This window comes from Ixodes scapularis, unplaced genomic scaffold (genome assembly GCF_016920785.2).
Source record: "Ixodes scapularis isolate PalLabHiFi unplaced genomic scaffold, ASM1692078v2 PGA_scaffold6__148_contigs__length_123643588, whole genome shotgun sequence".
In the NCBI taxonomy this organism is placed as follows: domain Eukaryota; kingdom Metazoa; phylum Arthropoda; class Arachnida; order Ixodida; family Ixodidae; genus Ixodes; species Ixodes scapularis.
In genome coordinates this window covers 109979755-110004888 of record NW_024609881.1, presented here as the reverse complement: position 1 = coordinate 110004888, position 25134 = coordinate 109979755, and the positions used below count along the sequence as shown (strand labels likewise).

The 25134-nt window shown below is 47.1% G+C and overlaps 1 protein-coding gene across 1 annotated transcript in view; it reads left to right on the top strand.

Moving 5' to 3' along the window:
- The first annotated feature begins 1147 nt into the window (after window positions 1-1147).
- Window positions 1148-25134, top strand: part of LOC8035418 (guanylate cyclase 32E-like) — a 191897-nt gene continuing 167910 nt past the window's right edge. Inside the window, exons 1-2 of the mRNA XM_040216864.2 lie at window positions 1148-1850; window positions 22853-23036. Coding sequence (XP_040072798.1) covers window positions 1594-1850; window positions 22853-23036 — 441 coding nt within the window. The 5' untranslated portion in view covers window positions 1148-1593. The remainder of the gene's footprint in view (window positions 1851-22852; window positions 23037-25134) is intronic.

Genomic DNA, 25134 nt, shown 5'->3' with positions numbered 1-25134 from the left:
CAATGGCCAATGGTAAAGTAGACATTCGGTAAGTGACGGTTGACGATGAAATCGGACGGAGCTTACAAGAATGGCCGAGACGAGGGAAAATGCGGCAAGGAGGCGACAGCAAACTTTGTCTGAGATGACTGTTCTAATAAAAGATCCGGTGAAGAAGAGGAAGGCGAGATACCCTGCGGAGGTGAGAAAGTGTGTCAAGGTTAGCTGATTGGCGAAATCCTTATATGACAGCCTTTTCTGCTGCAGCGGCAAACTCGGGAAGAAGACGAATCGGGTTTTTTTTTTTTTAAATGTACATTGTTTCAAGATGGAAAAAACACTGATTAAATTTAAGTTGATTACTAATTTTATGGTATTCTGACAATGAGAAAAAAATACATGATTCTACAAGATTCAAGTTAACGAATTTTACGGCATCCAAACTAGATGTCAAAATCTCCCGATGTTACACTATTCGACATATGAAATTTCGCAGTTTTCTATTTAAAAAGTTATTTACTTGACTTCTAGCGTGTCACAACAGATCTTGACATTGTTTTTTGTTTTGCTTTTTTGTGCAGGAAGAAGTCCCCAGGATATTGCCAGAGAAGCTGTCCAGCAGCAAGGTTTAGTCGACGTCTCGTGTTACAAGAAACAAGCACTTGGCCCAGCGACGCAATCTTTAGCGATATTCGACTGAATTTAATTAAGAAACCTTTACTGTCTCCGAGACCATGGACTGAAATTTGCTCGATAAGTCGTTCTCCGCTATAGGGGTTGCAAGGAATCAAGATGTCTACAAATGGCTCCAAAACCTTCGCATTTAGAGATCGCTTATTTGGAAGCGCCAGGAGGGACCCCTAGTTGTAGACGCTGTGTAACGTAATCGAACTTCGCGTTAATTGACTTAATCATGAAGAAAGGTACTGAGCGCGTTCTTGAACAATGTCTACAATGTACACACACACTTCTACTTTTAGGAAATGTAGAAACGATAAGTTTTTCACTGCCGGGCGAGGTTAATTCCCTGGCTCAGGAATAATTCTTCGCGCGGATTAAACCGACTTCACACCGAGCGAATAGGGATGCCGGTTCTTAATAATTTTAACTGATTGCTTAGATACCTGGTCAACTAGTGAGTCTGATAAGTCGTCAGTCGTTACGTAATCTCTGAAAAAAATGCGGCCGAAGTTATCATATCGGTACCTCCATGCTTACCCACAGTGATTTAAAACACCGTACGACGCTTCCGTTAATTGCTTGTCAGGAATTAAGACGAAAGTTAATTGCCTACAGAACTCCCATCAGGGAGTTCGCAGTCGCTTTCAGACGTGCCACTAACACGTCATCACTAGTGGTACTTTAAGTGTCTTGTACACAACGTTACCAGGACCTTCAACAAGGACTTGTCATCGGGGAGTTTGGAGTCGCTGTCAAATCCGCCGCCTCCAGGTCATCACAAACGGCTCTCTAAGTGTCTTGTAGACAACGTGACCAGTATCTTCGGTGAGGATTTATCATCAGGAAGTTTGCAGTCGTTTCTGGACGTGTCCCCTGCAGTTCGTCACGAATGGTACCGTCCTACGGACTCCTCCGGTCAGCGAGTGCCCAGACATGAAATCACTCACGCAAGAACAGCCGACGCGCTGGTTTCATCTTCAAACCCTCGTACTGTGTGGAGTCTTCTCCCTGGGGACTTGCCACAATTTCCTTAAGCCCTGCCGGGTTCCAGAGTCTCAAGAAAACCTGGCCGACGAAAGGCCAGAGATATCCATCGGCTTCCTGGGCACCTTCAATAACAGCAGGATGCTGGGAAAGATGGTGTCCGGCGCCGTACCCCTGGCTGTGTCGGACATCAACAAAGATGATCGGTGAGTAACCAGTAATTTTATGTGAGCATGTATTATAAAATGTAATAGCATTTCCAGGGCCACCGAACCGTAAGAGCCGTAAGAGTGTCACTTGACAGCCAAATTTAGCGGGAAAGATTTAATTGCTGTATGAATAACGCAGTGTCACATCATATGACGTTATCTGACACTGTGAAGTCACATTGTAACATAATGAGACGTTTATGAGGCGACCTCTACCAATGGGACACACAAAAGAGTGCGCAGGATGACCGCATGACCAAAGCTTATTGAACATGTAAACACAAAGTATTATAGATAAATTTATTCAACAGGCAAACGAATAAATTACTTTTACTTAAACCTAAAGAATTCCAAGTGCTATGAGCGCCTAGATGTTTTGGTAGCGCCCTCTTACGGCTCCTGTTTGTGGCGTAAAGACCGAGATTTGCCCTCGCCGTGACGTCACGAGTTGTAATCATAGCTACGTATCACCAGTTGCGAACTACAAACGTATGGAGTTATTGCATTCTCAAACCAACACCGTTAAAATTTGCAGACTCATATAGTTCTCATTCCCGTCGATGAAAGCAAAATTGCTCTAAATAACGACGTCATAGTGAACGTTTGGCCAATCGCGAATGCAGACCACAGCGATGCTTTTGGTCGCGCACGGCGCCAGTAACTTTACATTTCCTTTCTGAGGAACCAGAAAGAATGCGTTGTTTTATTTCATGCTTTCTTCCCCTTGGTTTGTGTGAATGACCTCATATCGTACTCAAAGTTCTGAAGTGGCCTACTCGCAGTACTGGATCGTTTTCCTTTGTAAACTAGATAAAGTATTTCATCGACTGTCAAAAGCAATATCTTTAATGGTGCAAAGTGAATGTAATGATGGCTAGATTTCAGCTCGCGCTTTAGAGCAACGGACACAGGTATGGCGGCCAGTAATACTCTTGTGCGCGCTCCTGACTTGCGATGCGTAAAAAAGTATGACAGGAAAGGTTCGTTTGATTTTCCGGCACCGGTGCAGAAAAGTAGAGGGCGGTGTACATTACGCCGTATCTCTATACATATACCGGAAGCATACCGCCCTACACTTTTCTGCACCCGTGCAGGAGGTGCATGTAATCGAACGAGCCTAAGATTGCATCCGGTTGCCATTGCTAATTATTTTGGGGTGAGGGGGAAAGTAGGGAGGGGGGGGGGGGGTGCGTTGGTCGCCGCTATCCTGGTATTCGTAACTCCAGCGAACCATAGAGGGCGCGCTGGTCAGGTAAAATGGCGGACGAAAGGAGGTTGTTTTCGTCGTTCAGCACGCAGACCACCATAAACTTTTTGCTCTGCAGCGTAAAATCGGTGTTACGTACGAAAGCAAAGCGATTTTTTGACGCTAGAAACCTTTTTCTAGTCAGTGCGTAGGAACGACACGGCGGAAGCATAACAATAATTACTGGAAACGATGTCTGTTTCTATGCTGCCGACGAGAACCAAGCGGCGATAGCAGACGACAGAGTCAAAACAACCTCCTCTTTTGAGCTTCTCGTCGTTGCCGCTACGTGGAGTCGGTTTTGCTAGAGTCGCGAATAAGTATCAGAGGTAGGGGCGGTAACATTGATGCTCATGCGGACTCTTGGGAGCAAGACCTTGCGTATGCGGTAACAACTGGGAATATGAAACATAGCTGGGGATCATAAGTCACATCTTGACAAGGCACGTTCCCTACTTCCATGAATTTATCTGTGCCGAGAGGGCATGCTCTGCAGAAAACAACGACAATATTTAATATACCCACCTAGAAAACTAGACAGAAAAATTGTCGTAGGCAAATCCCCGCGTCACCATAGATGACGAAGAACAGTCCCCCTATGTTCGTGAATGCTTTTAGCGGACGTGCTGCACTGAATGAATGTATTACATACAGTTTGAACCAGCGTCACCACATCTCAAGGGAACACTCCCTTCCCGCCTTCTAAAAATTCAAGATCTATCTCTTTTTTTTTCATGTGTCCGCGTTACTATTTATGCCGTGACCAGCGTAGCTTTTTTAAAGGCGTCATTGCCCTGGTGATTGCAGCCGTCTTTCGCATGGATGGTCATGGTTTGGTTTGGATTGGAATTTGGGCTCGTTTAGACTGGACTGAACTTGACTTGAGTAGACTGATTTTGTGATTTGTTTGTTCGCTCGTTACGAACACTTTCCCTCTTGCAAAAGGGAACCAGGCTTGTGGCACGCCTCCAATGACGCGCCGCGGGTGCGGGAAGGGGAGAAAGCTGTGGTGGCAGCATCCGAAACCGTTGACGCCGGGGAGAACAGACTGGATCTCCGAAGACAATAGTGAGCGGATCTTTGTGAGGCTGGAATTCACATCCTCCGCTGAGTGGAAAACCCTGCGCCGCTAAATGCTAACGCATTCCGCCGAGAACCAGCGTAGCGGTAGCAGCGATTTCGGCATCATTTTTTCTGATATTTTTTTTTACTTGTTGTAGCTTATAGCTATAGGGACGTTCGAGAAAGTATTTTGTTTTATTTTCACCTGTTCTAGCAGCGTTCTTTGGATGACATGCATGAACCTCGTTGTCGCTCTGGTGGCTCTTAGTGCCATGAAAGAAGCAAGCTAAAAGGAGAGCTCTCGGAGCGGCCGTTTGTGGGAATCCCGAAAAAACAAAAACCGGAAAAAAAACCCACAAAAAACGTTCCCTGGCTGGACAAACTTCTGGCGGATCCGAAAGGCGGTAGTAGTTCTTTCTGCGAGGAACACCGGAAATGGACGCCGAAATGGGGTCACAAATAACGATACGGCAGCATGCAGTTCGTTAGGCGACACCGGTTGGCCTCGGCGAGAGATGAATCTTCATCGACCCTGGCTGTCTGTCGTCCTTCTCTGGACCTCGGGGACTTCCAGAACATACGGTAAAAGCCCAAAAAACCAAAAAAGGCGGTAGGGGGAGGAAAATATCACTCTTCTTCTGCAGCGATGACCTCTCGTGCGAGGAGCTCGTAGTTGCACGGTGTACACATTGCTATAAATCAGTAACATTATTTGTATCTGTCGTCCAACTTCTTACTAAGCCGCGATCGCGCTGCATATGCATTAAAACCTCGTTACTTTGAAACCGAGGGGAACCAAGACATTGTTTGAATAATGCAAAGTTCGAATTACCGGGAGTTGCCTTCCTAGAAACAAAAAGGGCGGGGGGCCACACGTTTGTTCGAATTATCCGCTAGTTCGAATTATCGAGATTCCACTGTACATCATATAAAAGACCGTCGGCAGACACTGTCTGTGGGGTGTTTGTACCTTGTATGACGACCCCCGTCACACTGGGCGTACAATAACTGTTTGCAAACGTATTTGAAGCAGACATATATTTGAAGCGAACATGCTTGGAACGTATGTACATTGTGTACGCAGATAATTTTTTCGTCATGTCTCCAGCGAACACGTCTCTTTCTGTACAATGTATATGCAGAGGAACTGAGGCTCTAGCCGTAGTCCAACATCTCATATATCGTACAGACACGAGATACCGCAATATCCATGGTTCGTATGCCGCATGCCAAGATTCTCCTCAAACTCATTGCCGTGCGTCATTCAAAGCACGGATTTCGCGGCGACTCGCGATAGAATTTCTACGTAGACTGTCGTTTGTAAGGAGTGGGACTGTGACTTAAAGGAGCGGTGCACCGATATTCAATTGGAATATTTTTCACTTTACATGAGCTTACTGGCACTAGTGGGACTCAAGGATACTCGCACGCAAAACCACTCTCCAAGGAACTCTCTTGTTGCCATGTAATTTCAAAGACAAAAGCGATATTTTTCATTCAATCTCTCCTTTGCAAACTTTGATGACGTAACGTGGGGATCGCAGTACACCCCAATGACGATATTTGAATCCGGTTCATAAATTGGACCCGAGCATTGCGCGGGCACTCGATTTGGGGCTCGTGATAATTACTGGTTCGAGAAGCATTCGGGTAGTGGCCCGTCTCCAATCGCTGCAACGACGGCAATAGTCAAGCCATAACAATGTCTGGAACTCAGCGCGTGTCCTGTGCTTTGCCAACCCCAGCGCGTGGCCATGATCAACACTGGCGGCATATAATCGGCTCCAGATCACGTGGCCGCTTGCTCTGGTTGCGAGTTGAGGGGATGAACGCTGCTCGTTTTTCTTTAATTTTTACCTGGGACTTTTATTGCGTGGGGTGAAAAACGAGCGCGTGTTTCATAGGTCATTAACGCCAGGGATCCGTTCTAAGCGGTATTTGCGCAAAGTACAAACATTGTTGCATCACCCTTTTAAAGGGGTACGGAAGCGAAATGACGTAAGCGCGAGCGCTTTACCCTCCGCTTCAAAGTCGGCCAGCGAGAAGTGCAATGCGTATAGCGCTCGTGACGTCAAAGGTTCATGCACAGCCAAGGGTACTGCAGTTGTGAGCGTTGCCGCTTGATGGTGTCAACCCTTGACAATCTCGTCTAGTAGTAATAACAGAGGACTGTACGCCCAGAGGGCCTACACATAGCTTGCCCGTAACGCCACTCGCGGTCATGCCCCTATTTTATGTGCCACGAGTGTTTGGTTCACCGTGTAAGTTTCACACGTCAGAAATAGGAGCTCGAGAGAACCAATAGGTAGAAATAACCCGCAATACCCAACAATGGCGGCACCTGCAAGCTATATTTGTATATAAGTTATTCAGTGGGTGGCATGGTTTAGCGCGCTATTCACAGCGCATGCTGTGGGGGGGGGGGGGGGGGGGGGTATGTTGGCCTGGAAGAGGTCCCCCACATCCTCAGACAAAGCTCCTAACTAACATCTGCAAGGGACGACGACCTTGAGGGTGTTAAATGCACGTGGCGGAAGCGCTGTGGTAGCTTTGACTGACTTTAGCTTTGACCATAGCCTCCTCTATAGGGAGTATTCACTGGACGCCATATTTGTGGGTGCTGTTTAGAGCGCATGCTCAGAACGAGCTCACATCAATAGGCTGCTAAGACCGGCACTCTTGATGGTGCGGAATGCACGTCGCAAAAGAACTGTGGGAGCTCGCCATCAGCACGCGCTCAGCATTCGCGCACACAGCTATGGCGGCCAGTGAATACTCCCTATACTCTCAAAGCCTTGCAGTTCGGCAAGAGAGCCATAGTACACTGTAGCCATAGAGTGCCCGGTCGCAGATTTGTAGCGCGAGGATCTGTTAGCACAGAGCATTTCTCGGGGAAGCTGGTATTCAGCGCACAGCTTTTGCACCGGCGAGGACCCGAAGGGCCGAAACATGGTTTTCTCACCCGACGAGAAAAGAAGCGGTAGCGCGAGGAACGCGAGGAGCACGAACGGACATACCATCGCTCGGGAGAAGTGTGTTTCGGCGTCTCGGCGCAGCGGGGTGCCCGTTGCACGACTCTCCTCTCATCTGTTGTCTGCCGCTCTACCTTTTCACTTTCGGCGACCGCGTCTCGTGGCGACCTGCGAGGCTTTGTCAGTGCAGAGGAGGCTATGTACCAGTGTTGCGGAATGGGCACCCCCCTTCCATTTCAATTCCATTCCGGGGAATTATAATTCCATTCCTTTGAACTTCTAGGAATGGGGACACTGGCCCCATTCCACTCCTGGAATGGCTAAGTCGCTCCATTCCATTCCTCCAATTCCTAAACGTTAAAAGTGTCACTTGACAGCTGCATTACATTGCATGGTTGGGCAGAAATATTTAGAAATGTATTTGGAAATACAAATACTGGGATAGATGAAAATAGTTGCTAAGATACTGATACTCAAGTATCAAATATATCTATAAAAATGTATCGTGATATGTATCGGAAATACATTTTAAAAAGAGGCAAAAAGTCTTTGGAAATACAAATACAAGAATACATTTTAGGGAGGGCAGAAATATAAATACTGATAATACAATACATTTTTCAAATTTCTTTGAGACGCCAACTGAGATGAGGCTTTAAGTTTGAAGTGGAAGTTTCGTTGTTTTGTTTTTGTTTTTTTTTTTTTGGTCCCGAAATTACTTTGCCGCGGGCTTGGCACTTCGTCTTGAAGGTGGTGGTTCCGAACGAGGAGTCCTAAATGGGTTTAAAAACCTTCCTTCAAGGACTGACCGCGGTCCCTTCCCTGGCATCCTGTCTGACTGACCAGTGATGCGAAAAGACTTCGACCTCTAAAATAAATTCCATCAAAACATCACCACCTCTTTGTCCAATAAGGGCGCCCCTGTCAGCACTGCATGACGTCACGGTGGGATGAACCAGTATTCTTGCATCTGTAGGTGTTGCCTTGAACATTAAACTTTACCCACGCTGCTGTGTGAAAGGACAATGCATACTTTCGTTGTAGCTGAGCTCGTTGAAGACCATGCAGGCAGTTGCATTTGGAATTTTCGAGAAAAGTGGACTACCTGAAGCATCCTGAAACACATGTATTATCTTCTGTTACGGTTGAAAAATCGATACGGTGGCATCCCTGTTGTGACGGTCCACCCTGCCGACTCTCCGCCTCAAACGCATGAATGGCAGTCTTCAAGTTTCGCCTAGCATCATTCAAACAGGGACCTCGTGGATTGCGACCTGAAATGGCCGGCACAGGTGCGAGCTCTTCGAGAAAAAGCGCGCTCAAAACGAGTCGAAAGTGTACGAAGTCTGGGTCCGCACAGCGAGGCCACGTCTGGCCTTCTTCCATGGTATCGGATCACCAGAGCAGCAGGTCACGTTCACGCCGGCTGATGACGTACCGGCCGTGCAATATTACAGGCGCAGACGCATTCGGATAGGTGTTGAACTTCACTGGTGAAAGGCGCCACCGCCGCCCCCCCCCCCCCCCCCCCCCCCCCCCCCACTCCCCCCTCTGTTCTTTGCTTTCACGTTTGGTTTTTGTATTGCATTTTTTTCTTTTGCGCATAAGTCTGCTAGGGTCTTACGCGGGTTCGCAGTTTCCCGCTCATTTTATTTCTGAACAACCGACTTCCTGACTGGCTCGGTATAGCTGAACGTAAAAAAATAAATAAATAAAATATAAAGAACCTGGCCCATTCCATTCCCGTTCCATTCCGGGCAAAAGGCATCTAATTCCATTCCCATTCCATTCCCCTGAAATTTGCCGCCATTCCATTCCCATTCCCTTCCGGGGTCGCGAAAATGCGGAATCATTCCGGAATCATTCCAACTCCGGAGTGGCAACTCCGCAACACTGCTATGTACTAGCAGAGCAAGCGGGTGCGGTGAAAGCAACAACCATTTTGAACAGTGCTTTCATTGATGAACGGAGGCTCGTGCTGGGACCTAAAGATAAAGTACATACCCTCTTACGAGTCGAGGAATCGACCACAGGATTGAAGCACGCCGTGATGAAACCTTGAGACTGAAACAAAGGAAACAAAATGGTATGCAGATACTTATCTCGTCCTAGTCTTCATTAAGGTACGGTGTCGTGGGACTTTGTGATAAGGGGCCATTGCTCTTACCGCGGGTTCGTCATCACTAGAGCCACTCGATATGGCAGCGTAGCTGCCAGAGTAGCGCCACGCTTTTCCCTGTGCCGCTTCTCACCGCGATTGGTCACAGGCGGTACCATAGCAACGGGCCGAGCTGGCACCGAGCCCATAGCAACCGAGTGACTACTCGTTACGTGACCTCGCAAGAGACGGGATGTCACCGGTAAGATGGCAGCGCCCAGAGCTGGTGGATGCGAGTTTGTTTGGGTCGTGGTAGTCGTAATGTGCCGCTGCTTGCCGACGATTTCGGACTTCTTCGTGCTCTCTGACGCAGGTATAACGTTAAGATCTGAAAAAATGAGACTTTATACCTTTTCTGTGCAAGATCTTTCTGGATATTAGCACCTGTGCGACAGCATCATTTATATCGCCGTAGCGGTGCTCGAATTCCCGGACGTGTTCGTAATTTTCATGTAATTTTCGCATACTCTAGGCTTTGCTTCAACGTTAGAGTGAGAATCCATGCGAAATGTATGCGTCGCATGGTTTGGCCTTGGGGAAGTTATTTCAGCCCCGGATAACCCCATAATCACCGAATCTTTTAGCGAGGAAGCTCCTGCGATCTTTACGTTTTGTACTGACCACCGATTTTACGATATAGTTTTTAGGATAAAATGCTCGCATTTTTCTAGCTTTCTTTGAAAATTTCGATTTCTGAGAATCAAAACGAGAGACATAGTCGCGTGTAGAGCCCAGGGGAAGATTGCTTTAGCCCTGGGTCACCGAATAATCAGAGCAGCTTTTAGCGAGGAAGCACCTGCGATCTTTAACCTTTTGTACTAATCGACAATTTTGCGAATCAGCAGTTCTGAAGATCTTGATATAACGTGCTTTCGTTGCAATAGCTTACATATGATCGCAGTGTTTTTTTGTTTGTTTTCTCAAGTGACAAGCTGGCGTTTGCTCAAATGACGTGTATTAAATGTCCTGCTATGTAAAAATGCATCAACACATACTAGTAAACTTAGATGCTCAGAAGTGTGCTCGTCTTTGTAATTAACAAGTTACAGACATAATTATTTCTTCCGAGTGTAATATTTATTTTCTGTAGCTAAGGCTGTTTTGTACTCATTAATGTCTGTGTTCTATGATGTTATTATCATGCATGTATGGTTCTAAATATCCTCTTTACAATGCCCACAAAGGCCAAAATGACGTCAGCCGACCCCAGCTCACGCATTGGACACAAAAACTGCGTCACTCGGACGTTGCGCTCGTCAACAATCAATTCGTCAACGAATATTTGAATTCGCGTTTGTGGCCGATGAGTGCCCTGACGGAACTTATCATCCCTTGCGAATGCCAAGTTCCATGGTGTGCTTAAAAAACACGATGGAAGCTTGGGGTCATCGCACCGGTGCCCTAGCATGTCATGGCCGCGTGATTTCACAGTTCGCTTTTGAGTTGAGGATTGCAGCTAAGGAAGAAGAAGTTAAAAAATAATTTCATGGCCCCTTTAACACGGACATGTGTGCTACACCAGATAAAAATATTGACTTTTTGCATGCCGGTAAACTTCCGGACGACCACTATGGCCTGTCGGCAGCGTCCGTCACTTTTGATGGTGTTAACAATCTTCTGGAGACCACCATGCTGTCCTTCTTTGTTAAACCCCGTCGACTGTTTATCGCCAAACGAGGGTAAGACCGTCGTCGACGTCGCTCCTCTCTAGCCAGTGAGATAATTTCATCTTGAGTAGATGATTGGGTCTTGAAGGAGTATGATGCTAAGCGTACATTCCCTTACTATATGGCAGTCGAACAGCGGTTATGTCCCGAGGCAATCGTCCTGTCGTGGCAGGCGTAATCGGATGTTGTTCCATAGGAGCTAAGTCCGAAAGCAAAAAGACGGTACGTACGTCCCACAAAGCGGCCACCATCCCGGTGGCGCGGAAAACCACTCGCCTTGTCCGTGCACCTACGATACTACAGCAGCTCTCGTCGCCCGACAGTCCCCGGGCTGCTAATCGTCTCACTTGACAGAAAAAACAGGAACCGTTCCTCCAGAGGCCCGTGCCGCACCGCTATGCCAAACGTCTTTTAAGGTGTATCCACACGACGGACCAAATTGCTGTTTTGGTCCGCGGGCCGCGCATCACGTGACCTTACGTCACCGCTTTTCGAGGTCCGCCGGCGGTCCGCGGCCCGCGCTTGTGAGAAATGCCAAGCACTTTCTCGCCCGGACCTTGGCGGCGGACCGCGGCGTTTTTAGTATTATTGAAGTGCTAAGTCTGGCAACAAGCTGACTTTTGTTGTTTGGATTGGAATCCAAATCCAAAGTCGTGTTCTTTTGGCGCCAACTGTTGAAGACGAAGAAGAGGAACCTTTTGTTGTACGACGATGGCGGCATGGTGCGACGATGCAACTTTTTACTTCATCGCGCTCGTGGAGCGATTCCCCGCCCTGTGGGACAATAGATGCATGCCCTTTTCGGTTCACTTAAGTCTTCCTCGTCCTCAATAGTCAACGCCAGGGCCACCGCGGCCAAACGTCTCTTTCGGTCAACCTCCATCTTGGCTCCTTACAAATAGCCTCAAAGCAGCTCACTGCATGCGTTTGGCGGAGCTGTGAGGTCGAGGGTTAGACCGACTCTTTTGGTCCGCCGTGTGGATGGTCATTGCAGCCGGGCGGCCCGCGGACCGCGCATCACGTGATCAATCGGTCCGCGGCCCGGTCCGTCGTGTGGATACACCTTTACCTACTTTTCAATGAACGAATGGAGATATCAACAAAACTAGACTAAAAAAGTTGCCGCCAGGCGTCGCTAGCAGCATGGTTACCATGGCAACCTCTCAGGCCCAAAATGGAGATCACTATCGGTGCTTTTGACGTCGTACATCTAGATAATTTTGCGTCGTGTCGCTACTCTGGCAGCTACGTTGCCATATAGAGTGTCTCTAGTCGTCACGAGGCCAACATGGAGACAGGAAACACTGTCACGCGCAGAGCACAGAAAGTCTCCATCTTTTATTGTTGCCGTCTTTGTACAGGTCTCGGGCTACACTCCGTTTCAATTTAAGTTTTACCGCAGCCACGATCCGATACAGCCGATCAAGTCGCGCTGCCACGGTGGTTGCCTTTATGGAAATAGCTGTTTCCCGCTAAACATATCAGGCACAAGTAAAAAGCGCGAGATTGCGACACGCTTACTGCGCGTGCTTGGCATAGTTAGTGATACCCAGCGCACAAAACGCAGGAGCGCCATGAAAATGCGCTTTTGATGCTGTTTGACTGGTTACATTCGATTAGCGTCGTCTCGGCTCGGTCTTTAGCAAAACGGGACATACGGAGGACAAGTTCGCCTGCTTCTTGCGCAAGGGTTGCGTTGACGTCAAAACGCCGCGCTCTGGTTGGCTTTGATTAGAAGGGTAGTGGGTAGGGTTCGAAGCTGTTAGCATTGAGATATAACCACTAACCTTCCAACCAGAGCGAATCACAGCTCGACGTTCTGACGTCACCGTAACCCCTGCCTACGTTATTAGATAGCTCAGTTAGAACGCCACTCTCTGACCATGGCTCACCTTTCGTCGTTCGACGCGCCTGACGGCTGCTATGGTAACTGCCGCCCATCCCATGGAATACGTTCGTTTCGAAGCACAGCGTCTAGATGGCGTTGCACCGAACTCTATGGAAAACACAGTTCGTAGTTGAAAATCTAGATGGCGCTTCGAACGACGGGAGGCGGGCTGACGCAATACCACCTAGAAGACAAGGCCTGCGCATGACGTTTCGTTAGTAGATCCCCGACCCGCCCCAAGCGGCAAACACCCCGAAGCTTGACGAGAGTAGGGGCCGCGTCGCAACTACGTCGCATTCACTTGCGGCCGCAGCTGTGTGCGTGACTGCTGAGCGCGAGCTGATAGCGAGCTTCCAGTGCATTTGCGACGTGCACCCGAACGCTCCCTCGGCCAGGAGCGCGAGCTAGCACGCGCTCCTGGCTTTGAGACGCATATTTCTAGCGCGCGCGCTCGTTCTGCGGTAGAACGCTTCGAAGCAGCTACCCGAGGTATAAACAGCGCCCTCGAAAATGGCGTCCAGTGTCAGCGTCCAGCGTCCAACGAAGGGCTTTTTAGCCCTTCGCGCAGCAGTAAGGCAATTTCGCTCATGCATTTGACGCTCCACGTGAACGTTTAACTTCATCGTATGCTATTTGCAAGAGACACTCGGCGTGAGCATCTGTTTTATTATCTGTTACACAAACCACTGAAGCAGGCGATGGAGCAGACGATGTAGCAGACGATGTTGCTCATCCGGGCTAGCTAGGGGGCGCTGAGGGGATCTACTAGTGATGACGTTTAGAGGAGGAAACGCGCAGGCCTTGTGTTCTAGGTGGTATTGGCTGACGTGAGTGAGGGGGGTACCCCCCACGGAAGTTGAAAAACTGAGGTAATCTAGTGACGTGGACCTCTGCACACGAAGCAGACGAACTTGCCCTCCGGATAAACTTCCGCCAAGCTGCCGTCACACTTGGCAGTTGTTATAAAAAAATTAAAAAAAAAAAACGAGTGAAGTTGTTGAATATGATATTTTGTTTCTGCTGCACAGTACTGCAGGCCGGGCGGAGACCTAAGGAAAAATACGTAAATGCCTTTTGCTTCTGTTTGAATTGATGTCGTGGTTTCCTTCTGCATGGGAAATTGGACAGCTGAGTGACGTTAAGTGCAAACGCAGCAGCCTTAGTTTAATAAAACAAACATTGAGAAGAGTTCAATATTTTACTTTATTTTATTTCAGATTTTTCACAATTTTTTCTCCCAAGGTTTCATAAAAAAAAAAAAAAACGCGGTAAGGAGATATTCCATACAGTAATATACACAAGGTAAAGAGCGGAAACTGCCATAAGGGCAACTGCGGCCAGATAACACGCAGCGCACACAGCGGGCAGTATCAAAAGTTCATATGGCAGTTTTCCTGTTCCGGTATTGGTATTTGGAATACATTTTAGCGCTCAAAAAACAGGGACAAAGAGGCGAGAAACAGACAGCACAGTGCGCTACTAACAACTGATTTTATTACGTGAAACAACACTTTTATACCATCCGAGTTTCTGATTTTGCTCCACCACTAGCCAACCCGGTGCCAGGCCGCGTCATTGAGGAACGCACGCTCCTTGTCCAGTAAATCAATTGAGGCCACGCTGACACATGCTGCACCACCCTTCCTAATCTCATCTGCCTCGATTATCTCCCTCACAGTTTTTTCCTTGTGCCGTGCCAGAATCTTGCTCTCGGAAAACAACGGCATACACTTGCACTTTTCACAATGATCAGACAGATGACCGTCCCGATAATTTCCTACTTTAAGTTTGTGCTCCCTCAGCCTATCATTAACACACCTACCTGTCTGACCTATATACTTGTTCCCGCATGATAAGGGGATCTGATATACTACTCCCTCCGCACATTCAACGAAGGGATCCCTGTGTTTTACCGCGCAGCCAGAAGGGGCCTTACGAAAAGGATCTGTCATCCTACATAATCTACTAAGTTTGTTTGGTGCGGAAAACACTACGTTCACGTTTGATCTATTGGCCACCTTTTTCAAGCCATGCGCCGTTTTGTGAATGTACGGTATCACCGCGACCTTCTGTTTATCCCTGAGAGCCATTGGGCAAGGGCGATTTTCACTACGCAATCTTTTTAATACGATCTCTGCAACTGAGACCACTACATTCTTCGGGAAGCCAGCTGCCAACAACCGCCTATACTGCGTGCCCAGGCCTTCTGACATCACATGGTGGCATGATTTTTTGAGGGCGTTCAATACGCACATGTTGGCAATACTCCTTTTTACCAGTTTTGAATGAGCTGAATTGTACGGCAACAGGGGTTTCTGGGCTCTAGGGTGGTACATCCAACACACATGTCTTTCAGAAAAGGTTAGTCTGATATCAAGGAACTGCAGCACACCCTCTACTGGTAGTTCCTGGGTTAGTATGAGGGGGTGTAAGACATTTTTAAAAACAGTAAAGAGGTCATCCACTCTCGACTGGAATTCTGCAGGCCCATGCTTGAACAGAACTAAAAAATCATCCACAAATCTAAAAACTTTGATTTCATTAAAATCGTTGCCTTCATTAAAGCGCTCAAAAAGAACTTTGTCCTGATGGGCTAAAAATATGTTACTGAGGATGGGTGCCAAACATGAGCCAATGCATACCCCTTGTTTTTGTATATAGACCCCGTCATTCCATTCCACAAACGTCGATTTAAGATAAAACGAGAGCATTTCAATAAAACTCTCTTCCCTCATGCCGATTTGATTCTGGAAAGCCACTGTACCAAAGCGATCGATACAATGTTCCACGGATGTTAGTAACCTGTCGTGCGGCAAAGAGTAGTATAAATCTTTAATGTCAAATGAGCAGGCTGAAAATCCTTTGTCAGAGTTATCTTTTAAAAAATCTAAAATATCGTCAGAATTTCTTACCAAAAATGGATCGTTAAAGCCTAAAACTTCCAATTTGTCTTGGAGGAAAAGCGCGACCGGCTTCTGCCATGAGCCCCTCTCTGATACTATGACCCTCAGGGGACATTGGTCTTTGTGGGTCTTGGCGCTAAACATGATTTGCAAGCTTCCATCTTTGTTCTTATTGATGCTCTGAGCTAGCTGATGAAGGTTCAACATTTTGCATCGTCTCACTGCCTCTAATCTCAGCTTTTTTAGAGACACATCATCTCGGCGATTAAACACTGATGAGATAGCCTCAAGGGCTTTGCTACCGAATTCTGCTTCCGTTAAAACTACGAATCCTCCCTCCTTGTCAGCTGGAAGGAGCGAAAGCCGTTGTTCTTTTAAAAACGACACCACTTTTTTGACCTGACCTTGAGACACCGCTGGTTTGTTTCGAACTATCACGTCCACTCCCTCTGAAATGCACCTTTCTACCTCCCCTTCTGGAGCAAATCTCGAAACTCCACGAACAAGACCTATAAGTTCTGGTGGACTCAACTTTGGTTCAACGGCGAATTTCGGTCCAAAACCGAGAACTCGTCTTACATCATCCGGGATGGGCACTTGACTCACAGATTGGACGTTCCCACGGGCCACCGGTTGTTTCTTCGGAAGACTGGCCCTGAGCTTCTGTAGTGTCAGCCGCCAAAGGAATTCCGTGTTGCGTTCCACGATGTTGAAGAACTCCCGCAGACGGTGGTTGTCCTGATTTCCTTGGTTAGAGTCGCACAAAACGGCTCTCAGCAGGTCCCTGTAGACACGTGCCTGCCTCTGCCATTCAGCTCGCAGGATCTTCATCAACCTTGTGCTGTGCCCAGCTGACGGCTCAAAACCTCCAAAGAGCCTCTTGACTTCCTCAGGTGGATTCTTGCCACGAATGCAGAACGACAAAGTACGGGCTTGGCATGTGGCGTGAATCAGAAGTGGTACAATGGAGCATGGTTTCAACGAAGAACAAATAAAAGGGCCCGTTGTACAAGAAATAAATTTCAGTAGAGTCGATTGTTGGGCTAGTTGGTTTTGGAATTTGGAATACATTTTAGCGCTCAAAAAACAGGGACAAAGAGGCGAGAAACAGACAGCACAGTGCGCTACTAACAACTGATTTTATTACGTGAAACAACACTTTTAGTGTTAGTAGCGCACTGTGCTGTCTGTTTCTCGCCTCTTTGTCCCTGTTTTTTGAGCGCTAAAATGTATTCCAAATTCCAAAACCAACTAGCCCAACAATCGACTCTACCGGTATTGGTAGTTTTGGTTTGGAATTCAGCGGTTTTGCTCACGGGAATGCAAACGCGGCCTCATGATATTTTAATCGAGATTTTGGTTGGAATATTTACTGTATTTACGTGCATTTACTCCCTAAAAGTGCAGTTTTAAACTTAGAAATTGCATACTCTGTGAAGCAAAAGTTAGCCGACACCACACAACAAAAAGTATATCTTGCTGCGGTAAAATATTTGTTAAAGTTAGTGAAGAAGAATCTTGGTTTATGGAATATTGTAAGTAAAACAGGTAGTGGTTCAAACACAATTTATTTTAGCTCAATAAGATACAGATGAATCAGTTCTGGCGTGACATGTTTCCTAACATAGCAATTAATACTTACAAAAGGAAATTAATTTTAACGCAATTAATCATTTACAACATACTGAATGAGACAAATATATCCGGGAAAACATGCGTCTTGATTATTTGCCAACCAAGAACATGTGGCATGATAATTTACGAAGCTCGAACGATACAATAATTGATCAGAAAGTGTCATAAAGTCACAGGTCACAGGATAAAAAAATCTTCCCTCTCAACCTACCAAAAGCCACCAGCTAGCGAGGTCTACCATAGCGCCATAAGACACAGTTTCCCCATCAGTTGTGATAAATAAATTCGGCATACTTTAACATTTAGTTTTTGGTTAAAACAGAAAACACCGAACCACTGATTGGAGATTAAACCAGGTACAGGCAGATTTAGAAATACCAAAACTGCACTGTTAAATAAAACACCTCCTAGTTATGTATGCATATCTTCACCTTAAAAAAATACACCATTACCCTTTGAATTTATCTAATTATATCCCCAGAAACAGCAGACTGGAAACGTACTTCATCTAGGTTCATGTTAACGAAACGAACATGCCAACACAGACGCACTCGGCAAAACATATTTAAAATCCTTTTCTGACACTCCTCGGAACAGAGACAGAAATAACTGACACCCGACAGTGTTGGAAACAAAATAACACACACATCTGGAACATGTCCTACACCCTTTACAATGGCAAGAAAGTGAGATTCTAGTAAACAGGATAACTGGGCGAGTTGGTATGGATTGATAATGGAACAGCGCGAATTTTTGCAAGGACAGAAGAAGGAACTGGACAGGACGAGCGCTGACTAACAACTGAAAGGTTTATTCTCAGGAAACCACGAAGAAAAACACATAACACAACTCTCTAATCACGATGGAAGTGCGCATGCGCCTCACAAAATTGGGTGCTATCAGTTGCACAATGTTACATGCGTCATCCCCGATCTAAAAATTCGACCTCATTGTCCAGCAAAATCAAGGAAGCCTGACTCACGCAGGCTGACCCCTCCTTCTTTATTCTATGAGCTTCAACAATCTCTCGAGCTTTTTGGTCCCGGTGTTTATACAAAACAACGGCTTTTTCCAGTAACGGGGTGCAGGCGCAGCCCCTGCAGTGTAACGCCAAGTGGGAGCTTGCCGTACCTGTTAAAGAACTACGGTGTTCCCGCAGGCGAATGTTGAGGCACCGCCCCGTTTGTCCGATGTATACCTTCGCGCAGGTGAAGGGTATCTTGTATACTACACCCAAGGTGCATGGCACGAACTCAATGCGGTGTTTTATGCCGCACGGGCTCTCCCCCTGTTTCTCTACCTTGTTAACGCGATTTTCCACTGCAGAGCAAATACAGCTTAGCTTGTTACGTGCCGAGAACACAACATCTACCCCGAACTTCGAGGCTGCTCTCTTAAAGCCGTGTGACATGTGGTGCACATACGGGATGACTGTGACCTGCTTTTTTACTTTTGTTGCTACTTTTCCCCGCGCTTCTGAGATTCTAGCTGCTTGATGAAATCAAAAGCAGCCTCTGAGGGTACAACCATATTGCGAAACAATTTACCGGGCACATGATACGCTTTTAACATCAAGAGGTACTGGTGAGGCGCTGTCACCTTCACAGACTTGTCATTCGGCAAATCCGAACAGACACAGTTTTGAGTCATTTTCTCGAGAAAAAGTTTGATAAGAAATCCTTCGACGTATAATGAGCAGAAGACGTCAATTACACTTGATTTTGTGTTCGACCTAAAAAGAATATTGATTTTTTTTTTAATTTTTGGACATCGCCTGGTACAATACCGCTTAACGTAGTGTTAATGATTAGCGATTAGTATATCTCACAAAATTTCGGCGTGGGAAGTCAGTCAGCCACCCATATGAGGCGACTGGTCTCTTGGTTGTAAATTAGCAATTTAGTTAGCGTTGTATGGCTGCTAGCCTTGGTCCTTTAATGGACGTCACGCAGGGATGATTAGAAAAACCTGTGTCAATAATACGCTCATAGAACTGTAGTACTCAAGTTTTGAGTAGCCATCAGGCGAGGAAAGCAAAAAAGAGTCGCGTAATTCATTAAGAAAAATTCCGAGAAAGGAGACACCAATCCCTCTCCTCCATAATCCCCTGAACAGTTTCGACGCGACTGCTGAAGCAAAGAAGCTCGACACGCCGGAAAAAAGAAACCGCAAACATGGGCGTACCAACCGGGGGGGGGGGGGGCAAGGGGGGCGCTGCCCCCCCCCCCCCCCCCCAGTTCTCAGAGTTGGGGGCAAGGCATGTGTTTTGCCCCACCCCCCCTTGAAGCAGCCGCCACTGGGCAGGGCAAACACTGGCCGGCAGCGCCCAAGGGATACCAAGGGCACCGCCCCCCGGCCCTGGGGGGGAAGGGAAAGGGGGGGGGGGGGTCTGGCTTGCCCCCCCCCCCCCCCCTCAAAAACAAGCTGGTATGCTACTGACCGCAAACCAGTCGCTTGCGTACTTTCTCTGCTTGTCGTCTGCTTCAAGAACGCTAAAACGCCGCCTTCCTATGCGCCAGCTTTCTCGCAATGTTTTCCCTTCTGTCACGTGTTTTCCCGCCGCGCTGTAAGAGGCCAGCGAGAAAGCTGCCGCTCTGCCGCAGCGAAACATTTCCAACCTGGTGGAACCGTGCTGCTCAGCCGCTGCGGCTGGAGAGATCGCCGCGACGCTAGAAATCGCGCCGCTCTAGGGACAAAATCGCTGCATGTGAAACCCGCTTTAGTATATATAGTTACACGGTGTTTCAAGGGGTTATCGGAGCGTCCACACTGAAGCAGAAAGCCCATACCTCAGAGCTTCCAACTGTTCGATCGAAGTCACGTGGTTCATGGGCCGGATTCGCAACACGAGCTGCGAGGAGGGGATGGAACCGATTTGATCGTTTGCAAGTGTCTCAGCCTTTCCGCCTGCATTTCTCCTCGCCACCCGAAACACGGGGCATGCGCTATCCGTCGACGCAGGAGGCGTCTGCGATTCAATTGCAAGCGCACACCACGGTTTAATATGGCCCATCTCTAGAATCGAGGCTCTCTACACTGAATTCTACACCATATAATGTCTCTTTTAGTTATGTACGAATTGGAGTTCCGTAACCGCGCTGGCAAAGCGGCTTTAGCGACAAAGCGGATCAGGCGGGTAGGGTAAGCTTGGCACGCACTTCTGAGGTACGCACAATGGTGCACGACAAAACACAACAACAGCAACAAAGAAATTGGAGAGTCGCGTTTCGTGCGAACAGCCCATCAGGAGTGAAAACTCCGAAAGAAAATTGTGACTAAAAAAATAAAGACGGCGTGAACTGTGATTTGTTAAACTGACTCATGTTACAAAACAGTTGTGTCGTCTTTCGCTTGGCTTGACGGCAAAAAGCAAACACGTAAAGTTACTTTTGTGTGTGCGCGTGTGTTCCGGTTGACTTTGTCGTATATCTGAAACGGCAAAGGGGGAAAAAACTTTATTCTTTTGTTGTTGTTTTGTCAGGACATACTTTTTACATAACGTTGAGTGCTGTTGCGCAAGAACCTCAAACCATGCGTATTTGAGCTTGTTATTGTGTTACTTATGGTGTTCGGAGACCACAAATAAAAAATAAAAAAAGACATAAGACCTCTTTGCTCAAGCGACGACGATGGGCACTACATCGAAAGCAATCAGACTCGATTTTGCGCACCCGAGGCGATGGCCCTTGGGTTCAGACGGGACTGTGTAAATCCCCAGCAACTCCCGGTAAATCTATCATAGCTTCTGTATACTCGTTGGACAGGACCGCGATGAAGCCGCGGAGCGGCCATGCTATACTCGTAATTATCGCACCTCTTTTCAGGTAGCTTTTTGATATATATATATATATATTTGATAAGGTATTCGCGAGATGACCTCACTACTCCGCACCACGTAACACGCTCTATATCACACTAGAACGTTGCGCACCCTTATAGCCGGGGTCACGTTACTTATACATCATACAAAAGACAGTCTTCAAACAGATTCGAACGCAAGTTACCATGATATCCGCGCTTCGAATGCCGTATGGCCGTGAGTTCAAGAAGAAACTTGCACGCAGCATTCTAACCGCGGATATTGTGGTAACTTGTGTTTGCAGACTGTCTTTTGTACGGTGGGTATACGCGCTGAGTGACCCCCCGGCTTGAGGGTGTAAAAAGGGTGAGATTAACAAACATGGCTGCAGCCTTTCAGCCCCTTTACTTTGAGTGATAAGCCAATTTTAACTGAAAAGTAGTGTGCTATTCGCGACTCCAGCGACCTATATAGACCGCCATAATCGCCATTATCGGGCAAATATGGCGGTTTGAAACCGGTTGTGTAGCGCCATATGTGTCAGCTCAACGCAAAACGCTCGGGTTTAGCATGGTACTCAAAATAATTTACCCCGATTCTTATTCACTACGTTTCAAACATACTGCGGTATGTTGGCTTAACCGACCCCCAGATGCTTGAGGTTCTTTTGGAGAAGCGATGAAAACATTTCGTTGCTGAGGGATCTCTGGGGGATCGCGGTATCCCCCAGTGACGATATTTGAATGCGGTTGATAGATTGGACCCGAGCATTGCGTGAACACTCGATTCGGGCTCGTGATAATCGGCATCTTGGAAAGCAATCGGGTGGTGGCGCGTGTCCAATCGATGCAATAACGAGAATAGCCGAACCATAACAATATCTGGAACTCAGCGCGTGTCCCGTGTTTTGCCAACCCCAGCGCGTGGCTATGATCAACATTGGCCACGTATAATCGGCTCCAGATCACGTGGCCGCTTGTTCTGGCTGCGAGTTTAGGGTACGAACTCCGGTTCTTTTTTTTTTCTCCCAGTTTTAGGTTTTCTTTCAATAAAAAAGCTCGTGGCGCGCCGGCCTCGGGGGGCGTGCGAGAGGCCGGCCGTTGCGTACGGTGAAAAACGAACGCATGTTTCATAGGTCATTTACTTCAGGGATTCGTTCTAAGCGGCATTTGCGCAAAGTACAAGAATCGTGGCGTCGCCCCTTTAAGAAGATACGTATTTTATAATCTGGTGGTTCTGATCCCATATTGAACGCTTTAAAAAAAAACCGACGTTTTCCACCCTGCCGGAAAATGTTGTTTTCAAAATCTGAAATAATCGGAAAGGTAGCGGTCAGTTTCTCTTTTCTAGAGTAACCGAGTAATCTAATCGAATAATTTTTAACCAAGAGTTATCGTAATTGAAATCGATCACATATTTCGAGTGACGCGTACGAAACTGCTCATTACTCATTAAAAACAAACGGTCTTTTAGACATGATCGAAACATGCATATGTATATGATACACGCGTGCTCCGAGCACGCCTTAGGCGTACCCGCAGAAACGCTATGTCATTTTGTCTGCAGCAAAACACTTAGTTATTTGTGCGATGTCGAGGACACCCGCGTATCCTCTATAGGGTAATTGATGGCTAACCTTACGCGAACGGACCCCGCCCGGTTTTCGCAGCCTCCTGCCAGGCTTCCGACTGACGTTCAAGCCGGAGAACGTGGGCCAGGTCGGGACGTCGGTGGCCATCCAGAAAATGACGTCACTCTGGCAGAGCGGAGTGGTCGCCTTCATCGGACCCGACGAGAGCTGCTACGCGGAGGCGCTGGTCGCCGACGCCTGGAACATGCCCATGATCACCTACGTGAGTGCACCCGGCCCAGCCGCTTTCACGAACGCTCGCGTCTAAAGACATACTGTCAATACCCGGTTATAACGGAATCGGTTATAACGAAATAGCGGCTAAAGCGAAGCAATCACGATTTCCCATTTCTTTTTGCACTTCGTTAGTACCGAAATCGGTTATAACGAAATACCGGATATAGCGAGGTGATTTCCGATTCTCGTTCACTTCGTTATAACCCGCAGATAGATAGATACTGTCGAGACCGGTTATAACGAAGTCGGTTATAACGAAATAGTGGCTACAGCGAAGCGATCACGATTTCACATTTTCTTTTGCGTTTCGTTATAACCGAAATCGGTTATAACTAAATAGCGGATATAGCGAAGTGATTTCCGAATCCCGTTGACTTCGTTATAAAGGGTCTCGACATTAATCTGTCTGTGAACTAGGTTTCGTTGCTAAAACGCGCGCCAAGTCGCGGCCACACTGCGACATTACATCGCCCATGAGACAGTCTTGAGACACTGTCTAAGGCATGTCTCTTCCTTGACCGACGGCCCTGTCAGATTTTCCATACAATGAACTGGATGTTTGAAGTATACACATGCTCATGAAGCTTCAAACACGCCTGATGCGTGTACTTGGATAATTCCGTCGCATGTTGGCAGCAAACAGCGGGTTTTTTATATGGTGTGTATGAGCAGTATTGCTGCGGCTTCACGCTTGAGCATAATGAAAAAGCCGTTACACCCGCCAGCCAAGGCAACAAAAAACGCGTACATTTAGCTGCAAAAGAATACACGTAAACATTATATAAAATAGTGCGTAATCATAATGTATCAAACTTAATCACGAATAGAGAGATTTACCGAGTGTCGCAGCGAGAGTCGAACTCAGAACCCTGTGATTCGCACGGCACCGCGAAAGAGGGGAAGAAAATGAGAGCGCGAGCAGCTATAGACTAAGTGGGACTCTAGAAAGCCTGCGATAGTATATAGTGACTGTCGGTCCGTGCTGCCGGCTTCCGCATGACGTAGCACTGTACTTTCACGTGTCCTATATAAGCTTATATTGGCCTCGGTCATTCTTATAAGCCTGTGGAGTACTTTACGTATGACTGTTTCCTGCGTACAACATATCTGAAAACAACTCATTCCACATCCAAGGAAAACAAATCAAGCTTCACGTATAACGCATGCGGAACGTATTCTTTGTTTCCCGAGTTTATAGAAATGATAAAGACAACCAATACATGTTTAGTTTACAGAGAAACTAGTTGTTTATAGGTGAGAACACTGCACTTGCGCCGGAACCCAATTCGCCCGAGTTGAAGCTACAGAGCCTCGCTTAGGTCTATTCGTTTGTATGTGAGGCATCCGAACGTCGCGCCATTTTGCCAATAGTGTCCGCACGTCATCTGCTAGTTAATTGGCACAAATAAAGGCATTATGATGATGATGAAGTCAGATGTTCTTATGGTTTGCCAAACAGGCACCCAAACGAACCGTTTTTCATCTACGGTGGACAGCTAGTTAATATTTTTCAAGCCTGACTGCTTACAAAGTTCTGCAAGCACGAAGCCCACGCAAGCATCACCGCAGTCGAGTGGCGCTAAAAAGCATCGCTGTGCTTCGAGTAATTCATTGGCGGTACACCGCTATCAAAACTATGTTTCCTAATTCGTGTAGGATTTTTTTCACAGACCCATATGTTTGCCTGCGGCTCTTTGAGGGATATTGAACAGCGCTCTCTTTAGCCCCGCGAATCTATATTAGGAAAACCTCTAAAAGGCCTCTCTTTGTTCGTGGCGGACATCCGGGATGTGAAAGCGATGTGCAAGCTCGCTCAGACTTGTGTTTAGTCCGCCCTGAATTTACATAACGAAAGAACCCGCGGCCCATCCACCTCGTTAATATAAACTCAACTTTGTACTGTTTGTCTTGCGTGGTGACCGTACCTAGCCCAAGTTATCGTCAGCTGTCTATTTTGCACCATATTCCCTGATCTGGTAAGGCAACGAAGGCCAGTTGCTTATTCAGAGAAGCTTGTGAGGTAAGTTAACGGGCCAAGTATCGACGCTATGATTGTTTGCTTGGTGTGTTTTCATTGACGTCAT